At 47.8% G+C, this 9,545-nt stretch overlaps 1 protein-coding gene across 1 annotated transcript; it reads right to left on the bottom strand.

The window, feature by feature from the left end:
- Positions 1–499: 499 nt before the first annotated feature.
- Positions 500–1,847, bottom strand: Znf774 (zinc finger protein 774). The gene is given in 8 exon segments (XM_020179970.2): positions 500–920; positions 923–980; positions 982–1,061; positions 1,064–1,090; positions 1,093–1,467; positions 1,470–1,630; positions 1,632–1,754; positions 1,756–1,847. Coding segments are annotated over 8 exon segments (1,005 nt in total). The 3' UTR covers positions 500–831.
- Between the last annotated feature and the right edge of the window lie 7,698 nt (positions 1,848–9,545).

Genomic DNA, 9,545 nt, shown 5'->3' on the forward strand with positions numbered 1-9,545 from the left:
ACGTGGGTGTTAGATCCTCACGACAACCCTCCGAGGTAGGTAAGGTGGGTAAAACTTGGGGCCAAGTGCCAGGTCTAAGCCCTTCACTTCCTCTCATCTCACTGACCCCCTCAATTGATTTCAGTTAAATATAGGAGTGCATTGCTGCCTGGCCTACAATGAATGGCCTGCGGGGATCGGAGAGTCACTTTAACCTATGTCTGAAGGGTCACTGTGACCCAGCCAGTTAGAAAACAGGAGCCACTTCCTTCAGCTCCAGGCCAAGAAGGGTCCTGGCAGCAATTTTGCTCCCCGGCTTTGCTGTTCTCCTCCCAGGTCCCCAGCCTTGCTCGTCATCTGCTATTTTCATTTTTGTTGTTGTCATCAGGTCTTTTCTCAGATGACAGCAAAGCTGCAGCAAGGCCACCGCCTACACTGTTGTACGAGAGGTCCTAAGATTCGTGCATCCTCTAAGTCACAAAACCACAGACATCCGCTACGATGATTCTGCCTTGTCACACTGAGGGGACTTCTGGTGACTAATGCCTGCACAGCGGGACATTGCGAGAGTTTCCGTTTACTAAATCTCTCTTCAGATCCCAGGATTTCTACTTGCAATCTACTTTCTTGCAAGTCCTGGACTTGGATGCTGCACAGATAAATTCCTTACTGAGAAGTAAGGCTGAGAAAAACACCCACGCTGTACTGAGTGTCTCTGAGGACCAGGCACTTCATTAAGGGCTTTGTACAAGACCTCAATTATTCGTTGCAGTGCAGGTGTCCTTAATTTGGGGGACAGAAAGACAGCAGTGGAGATGTAGAAAGGGCAGCAGAACCTCTGAAGACTGCATCCTAAACCGAGTGGGTGTTCTGATGGCACAAGAGATGTGCCTTCTGCCGGAAGTTCTTGTCACACACACTGCAATGGAACCGTTTTCTACGGTATGTGTCCTCTGGTGCGTGAGGAAAAGGGAACGCTGGTTGAAGGGTTTGCCACACTCCAGACATCGGACATCGGTAGGGTCTGTCCCCTAAGTGGATGCATTGGTTCGTGGTGAAGTGAGTGCTCTGGCTGAAGCTCATTTGTAAGGTCTGCCTCCCAGGTGACTCACTGGTGTTTGATGAGGGGAGAGCTGTGCGCAAATCCTTTCCCACGGTCCTTGCACTTGAAAGGCCTCTCACCTGTGTGTGTCCTCTGGTGTGTGACCAGATGTGTGCTCTGACTGCAACTCTTGTGGCAGTCGGGACAACTGAAAGGCCGTTCTCCTGAGTGAATACTCACGTGAGCTCCAAAACGAGAGCTGTCCCGGAAGCCCTTGCTGCACATTGGGCACTGGGAAGGCCGCTGTCCTGTGTGGGTTCGCTGGTGCTTGATCAGGTCCAAGCTCTGGTCAGAACTGTCCCCAGAGCTGTCACACCTGTGAGGCTTTACCTCCATGCGGACCCTCTGGTAAGTGATGAAATTTGAGCTTCGATGAAAGCTCTCTGACACTCAGGGCACGTGTAGGGTCTGTCTCCCGAGTGGGTTCTCTGATGTTTGATGGGTGTCGAGCTGTAGCCAAACTTCCTCTCACACCTACTGCAGTGGCAGGGCTTCTCCCCAGTGTGTGTCCTGCAATGCGTGAGCAGGTCCGAGCTCTTCTTGAAGCCTCTCGCCAGTATGGGTTCTCAGGTGTCTGATGAGACAGGCGCTCAGGTTAAAGCTCTTCCCACAATCCGCACACCAGGCTTCTTTCCCATGCAGCAGCTCCTGTAAACCCCTCGGCTGCACAAAGAGCTCCATGGGGCCCTTCTAATCCCAGGGCCCTCTCCCACTTTCCTCCCCAAGTAGAACAAGAAATCTTTGTAATGGTCCTGTCAGGGAACATTCCTGTCCTGAATGAATGGACATCCTGTCTGAGTATTGCCACTTGATGCTCAAAGTCTGAAAAATTAACAAATAACACAGGATAGTTATCAGATGCCAGGAAAGAATGCCAGAAAGCAGGAAGAATGATTAAAATTTCTGTCTCTGCGGAAGACTCATTTCACATGACCACTCTGCTTTTTACTCCGTGAGGTTTGTTAAGGACTTCGTGGTATAGCTCAGTGGTGGGGCACTTGCCCAGCCATGTGTGAGGCCCTGGGTTCCATTCCTCATCCTACAAAAACAAAACAAAATGAAAAACCCACTACACACATATTGTTGAAATAGGGCAGTTCTTTCAGAGATGTTATGATCCCAGTCCAGCAAGACCCTACCCCCAAAATAACCACGGCCAAAAGGCCTTGCAGAGTGGCTCGAGGGTAAAGTGTCTGCCTAGCAAACACGAGCTCTGAGATCAAACCCCAGTACTGAAAAAAACAAACAAACAAAAAAGTGCAACGTTTATTCAAAATGAAGACTTTAGCCAGTTGACTGACTGCCCAGGAAATCAAGTGTAAACTTCCATAATAAGAATAAAAGTCTAGGGCAAGAGTCTACTACTTCCCTTGCCTGAGGCCTAAATTTTGCCTAGTCTATGTCAGCATTCCAATTGCTTCTTCTTTTTTTTTTTTTTTTTTTTTTTGGTGGTCTTGGGGTTTGAACTCAGGTATTCACGCTTATTAGGCAGGTACTCTACCACTTGAGCCACTCTGCCAGCCTGAAAAGATCCATTTCTTCTCCCCACCCCCAAAATTCTTCATCTAAACAAGGGCTGAAATGCCAGTGTTCTCCCACTGTGGCTCTCACCCTCACCTGTGTGACTCTCCCTCAAGATTGTCCTCATCTCAAGGTTTTGCAGCGGGAGGACCCATGGAGTCTCCTCCCATTCCAACTGGGAGATTGCACCTGGTCTACAGGTCCTACCCAGGAAGGTGAATACAGGATGTGAATCTGAGCCAGTCATACAAGGTCTGGTCAAAATCAAGCTCTTTTTCTTCTGTAGGTGGAGAATAGCAAGGGGCAACTCATGGGAGTTTGGGCTCATTACAGGGACAAACAAGATAAAGTGGTGAAGTGATACCCAGGAAGCTGAGAACAAAACTCTTTTCCTCCCATTAAAAACAAAGAGCCACTGGGAATGGTGGCTCATAGCTGAAATCCCAGCACTAGGGAAGCTGAGACTGGAAGATCACGAGTTCCACGCCAGTTTGGGCTACATAATGTGTTCGAGGCCAGCCTGGGTTCTATAATAAAACCCTATCCCAGGCCTGGGTGATAGAAACTCTAGAGTAAGCCTAATAACTCATGTTTTTAATAATTCATTTTGGAAGGTGGCTAAGCTCATCTCTATACCACCAATGCACACTTAACTCATTTTGAAAAAAAGAAACTCATTTTGCAGGCACAAGTCTAAACCCATGTGGAGAGGTAATTTTATCAGAAACAAAACTGTCATGACATCTCCCTTGGGAAGAATCACGAGAGTTACCTGTAACGCTGGGTTTTAAACTTTTCCCAGAATGGCACCTATCGATACACTTCTGAGAAAAAGACAAACACTTGTTGAAGGAAAAAAAAAATGGGCAAAGGACTTGAATAGGCAATTGTAAAAGAAAAAAAAAATAAACATGAAAAACCTTTAACCTCACAAAAGGAATCCAATGAGAATGATACACTCAGAAGGTGGAGGCAGAGGCAAGAAGATCATGAGTTCGAGGCCAGTTTGGTCTACATGGTGACACCCTGCCTCAAAAAAAAAAAAAAGGGCTGTGGTAAGAGCGCCTGCCTAGCAAGCATTAAACCCTGAATTCAAACCCCAGTGCCACCAAAATAAATAATAATAATAATAATAAAGAATGATACTCTTAGGCAATATGGTACAGAGGTAAAGAGTCAAATTGAGGATCACTTGGCCTGGGTCTGAATTCACAAGGTGTGTGTGTGGCCTTAGGAAAGTTACTTAAATCTCCTTCAACACCTTCATTGATAAAAGAGGGTTAGTATTAAAGCTGACTTCTATCAACCCTTAAAGTATAACAGCTGCTGCGATGAGTAGACGACGAAGGAATGAACATTTTTCACTTGCACCCTGTGGGAATGCATAAATGGACTCAATCTTCCCATGAGGCACTTGGCAAAATATCAGATACCTTAGAAATCTATTCTTTGACCCAGAATTCTAACTGTGAATCCTAATGAAATGACAAAATCATATCTCAACAAATAAGATTTTTTTAAAAAGCCAGTTAAAGGATGCTCATCAGAACACTGGTGAAAATTCTGAAATAATATTAGTGTCCCACAAAAAGGAATAATTATATTTGACTGAACCAAATGAAACTGCGATTTTTATAGGTAAAATATATGGTTCAGTCTAATATTCTCTTCCATACAATATTCTACTCCATACAACAAAATACTGTTATTTTAATTGATGTATATACACAAAAGTACTATTGCCAAAATATATTTCCAGTACAATGTGTAAGAAAGTGGGAAGTACAAGTGAATTTACACTTAAATCCCAGCATTATTCTTGAGTGTGTACACGTGTGTGCACAAGCCCGAAGACGTGGGCTTCACTATGCTGGCCTTGAACTTGAGATCCTCCTGTCTCAGCTTCCCAAGTAGATGGAATTACAGGTCTGTACCGCTGTACCAGCACCTTTTCCCCTCCTGCAGTACTGGGGATCAAAACCAGGGCCTCACAAATGCTAGCAGAGGCTCTACTACTGAGCTACACCCCAGGTCCTGTTTTGGTTTTAGATGTTAGCATGCTTAGGAAAAGGCTGGTAAGTTAGTAACTCTTTCCTGATAATGTTTGGGGTGACATTTTCATTTTGCATGTCCTTTTCCTCAGTGAGTATGTACTACTTGTGTAATAGATATGAAATAAAGCAGGTAGTCATGGTATTAATTTGTGTGTGTGGTGCTGGGATTGGAACCCAGGACCTGTACCTGCTTGGCAAACACGCACTACCATTGAGCTACAGCCCTGGCCCATCCATGGTATTTTAGAAAAAGCACTGGAGTGTTTTGTTTTTTTAAGTAATAGGTATAAATACTCTAGGGACAGCTTTCCCTTTTCTACAAACACCTGGGTTGGACTTTCACCTTTGCCACTAAAATTGCAAGTGTCAGTCAGAAAACAGGAATACAGCTGGGCGCAGGTGGCTCACGCCTGTAATCCCAGCTACTCAGGAGGATCACTGTTCAAAGCCAGCCCCCAAAAGTAGTTCAAGCGATCTTATCTCAAAAACCCATTACAAAAAATTGGGTTGGTGGAGTGGCTCAAGGTGAAGGCCCTGAGTTCAAGCCCCAGTATCGCAAGAAAGAAAGAAAGAAAGAAAACAGGAATAGTAGTACACAGTATCACAGGGTATGTTTTAAGATTTTAAGAAAACAATAGATACCAAAGACATCTGCAAACCATAAAGAGCCATGAAGACGGGAGTCTTTCTTTTTCTGTCATGGAGGCAATTAGTCTCAAAGGGCTGGAGTTCTAAGAAATGATGTCCCTAAGGCCATGCAGACCTGGCCCTCTCAAAATCCTTGCGCTCAGAGTAAAGGAGGCTATGCTCACCCTTTGAGAGCCTGTGCTTGCAACTGTGCTGGAAGACATGGAGAAGAGGACCCTCTGAACAGCAGCTTTTCCTTGGCATCCCAGCCGCATCACTGACAGCCACCAGTCCCAACGCAAGAGACCTCACTGTGCATCAGTACCTCCCCAGAGGTTCTGCCACTGCCTGAAAACCAAAGCCGGCCACCAGGATCCCCAAGCAGAGAGTCCTGGGGTCAACCCCAGAAAGGTCGCCTTGTTTTTTTTTTTAATCTCTCTCCCCTCCCCTCTCCCCTCTCCCCTCTCCCCTCTCCCCTCTCTCCTCTTCCCTCTCTCCTAAGCCTTCTCTTGGCCAACCTTCCTTCCCATCCCTGAGGGGCCTGGACCTGGTGGCCGCATGCAAACCCGCACCTCCACAGCAGGACCCGCAGGCGCCACGTCCCGGCTGAGCCCCAGCTCGGGGTAACGCACCTGTTAATAGGGAGGACGGGAGGCATGCTGGGAAATGTGGTCTCAGGTGAGAGCAGGTGAGCTCTTTGGGGACTGGTCACAAAGAAAACGCACCTGGGGCTGGGGGTGTGGCTCAAGTGGTGGAGCACCTGCCACTTGAGTTCAAATCACAAAAAAAGGGAAAAAAAGGAAAGAAAATACTTCGAGATGAATAAAAGAGAGCCAAGCGTGGTGGCTCACACCGGTACTCACTGTTACACGGGAGGCTGAGCTGGAAAGATCACCTGAGCGCACAAGTGTGAGACCAGCTGCGCAAGTGGTCGCGCAGGTGCTTCCACTAACTTGACTTTTTCCCCCTTGAGACAGGGTCTCACAGTATTGCCCAGGCTGGTCTGGAACTCCTGGGATCAAACGGTCCTCCTGCCTCAGCTTCCTGAGTAGCTGGTACTACAAGTGTGTACCACTGCACCTAGACAATTTATTTTTTGGTGTTACTGGGGTTTGAACTCAGGGCAGGCACTCTACCACTTGAACTACTCTGCCAGGCATGTTTTGTGTTGGTTATTTTTGAGATGGGATCTCTTGAACTGTTTGTTGGGGCTGACTTTGAAACTCCATCCTTCTGATCTCTGCTTCTCAAGTAGCTAGGATCAAAGATGTGAGCCACCGGTGCCCGGCTGATCACTTAATTTTATTTTCTTGTGACACTGGGGCTTGAGCTCAGGGCCTACACCTTGAGCCTCTCCACCAGCCCTTTTTTGTGATGGTTGTTTTTTGAGATAGGGCCGCATGAACTATTTCCCCAGGCTGGCTTTGAACCCCGATCCTCTTGACCTGTGCCTGCTGAGAAGCTGGGATTAGAGGCGTGAGCCACTGGAGCCCAGCTGACCAATGAAATTTTCAAGAGAAGGAGTACATCCAATATCTATTGCTTTGTTACAAACTGCCATCCAAACTTGGAGGTTATAAACAACAAACGTTTGTGAATTGTCATTTCTGTGGGCCAGGAATCCCGAACAGCCCAGCCTGGTTCTCTGATCGAGGTCTTCCGAGCATGAGGGAGGCGAGGACGTGACTGTCATCCCCGGGTGGTGGTTTCCTCACATGTTGCCTTTTCTCACAGTGCAGCAGCTAATTTTCCCGAGTGGGCAATCTAAGAGAGAGAAGCAGAAGCTCGAACCCAACCTGGGAGCAGCATAAACGGCGCTCTGCCAATGCTGCTGGCCGCACACACTGACCCTGGTACAGCGTGGGAGGGAGACACTGGGAAGCCAGGGCCATAGAGACCACCGTGGAGGCTGCCTACCATAGTGGAGTTTAGGACATGAGTCCTTGTGACGTGCTCTGCCAAACTCCTGTGACACCTCTCGAAAGAAGTTTATGGTAAAAAGCCAGGTGTGGTTGACCCTGCTTGTAATCCCAGCTACTCAGGAGGCAGAGATCAGAAGGATTGCATTCGAAGCCAGTCCCAGGAAAATAGTGTGTGAAACCCTATCTCAAAAAACCTCATCACAAAAGGGCTGGAGGAGTGGCTCAAGTGGTAGAGCCCCTGCATAGCAAGTGTGAGGCCCTGAGTTCAAACCCCAGTACCAAAAAAAAAAAAAAAAAAAACTAACTAAAATTAAAAGGACTGGGGAGTAGTAGAATGCTTGAGGCCTTGAGTTCAATCCCCAGTACTGCAAAGAAAACAAAAGAAAATACCTGTGTTTTCTGAAGCCAACTTGGAGCCTGAACTAAGATTCCTTGGGAGGTTTTTGTTTTTGTTTTGAGACAGGTCTCTCTATGTAGCCCAGGCTGGTCTTGAACTCGAGGTCCTCTTGCCTCTGCCTCAGCCTCCCAGGATGACAGGTGGGTACCATCCTGCCCAGCCTCAACTGGACAGTTGTTTAGCAGCTACAAATAAAAGTGTCCTCAGGGTTTTAAACAGTCTACTTGGGGTAAGTGTTAGGCAACTCAGTGTTGAAGTACCCTATGAGAGTCGCTTCCAGCTTCCAAAGTCTCTCCTCCCCCTGCTCCTGCTCAAGGTGTTTTCTAGGTGAGGGAAGCCTGGGCAGAGGGACCCTGGATCTCCCCTGCCCCTGCGCATCCCACCTGAGAGGCAGCTCATCTGGCCACATTTTTGCATGGTCTCCGTGCCCCTCACATCCCCAGCGGAGCCATTCGAGCCTAGTGGTCTGTCTTCCTCCCTGCCCGCTGAGGATGCTGCCCTGAAGCCATGGCACCGGGCTCCTCTGGAGACCTTGAGCCAGGAGGGTCCTTTGGGAGGCTTCCTAGCTCTCAACTTCTGGTACTTCCATTACCCTCACTGGGAAGAACTGGAGATCTCTGGAACTTTCATGCTACCTAGAATCAAAGAAGTCTTGGTTACTACATCTGTCCTGCTCAATTCAGCTTTGGCTGCCATTTCTGCTCTGCTGGACCAACTCCTGTGTCCTCTGGGTCTGTTTCTTTCCATGATTCAACAAAGAAGGGGGCGGTTCCAGGAATGGGGGTGGTAAAGGAGAATGATGGAGGGGGTGAATTCAAGTATGTCGTATTCAATATATTGTAAGAACTTTTGTAAATACCACACTCTATCCCCACCCACACAATAAAAAAATTAAAACCAAAAATAGGGGTGGGGAGTGCAGCCCAGTGGAAGAGTGCATGCTCAGCCTGCCAAGGCCCTGGGCGCGATCCCACACCGCCCCTTAGAAAAAGAGCGGGCTGTGTACATGCTCCTTTCAACCCCTCTGGATTCCTATCATCGCCCTCCCCTTCTCCTCGCATTGGCTTACCTTTAAGGGTCAAAGGCTGTCAAGAAATCAAGGGCTGGAGGAGTGGCTCAAGCGGTAGAGCACCAGCCTAGCAAGTGTGAGGCAAACCCCAGTGCTGCAAAAAAAAAAAAGTCTGGGAATATAGCTCATGATAAAAGAATTGTACTTAGCCATGCATGAGACCCTGGATTCAATCCCTGCATGACATAAAAAGAACAAAAAGAAATGTACCTATAAAGAGCAGCAGCTGACCTCTGTGCTGCAGCGGAATCAGGGGTTATTTTCCTCACAAATCAAGAAGTCTAGCTGGCACTGATGCCTCACGCCTGTAATCCTGGCTACTTTGGAAGCAGAGATCAGGAAGACTGAAGTTTGAAGCCAGCTGGGCAAACAGTCTGAGAGACCCTATCTCAAAAAATACCCAACCGAAAAAAAACCTCCAGCAGTAAGAACGCCTGCCTGGCAAGTGTGAGGCCCTGAGTTCAATCCCCAGTACTGCAAAAAAACAAAACACAAGGCTGGCACAGCAACTCCAGGATGTCATCCAAGACCTGGGTGTCCTGTCTTCCTGCTCTGCCAGCCTTGGTGTGTGTGACCCTTGGCCTCAAGATCACATCTGTCATCGTTCTGTCATTAAATACCACAGTCACGGAAATGATTAGCGAACATGGACAAATGGAAGACGTAAAGGAGAATGTGGTGACAGAGTTGTGTGCAAAGGATCCATTTGCACGGGGGGAATGTGAAACCAGAGATCCGGACCCAAGGCCCAAACTCCTGGGCTTCCGCATGTCAGGTCAGGCCACTCGGCCCTGAATGCCAGATAAAGAGACGTGGTGCAGGGCAGAGAAAGGAGGTTTAGTGCACGGCTCGGGACAGGCCGTGGGAGAGACAG

This window comes from Castor canadensis, chromosome 19 (assembly GCF_047511655.1).
Source record: "Castor canadensis chromosome 19, mCasCan1.hap1v2, whole genome shotgun sequence".
NCBI lineage: Eukaryota > Metazoa > Chordata > Mammalia > Rodentia > Castoridae > Castor > Castor canadensis.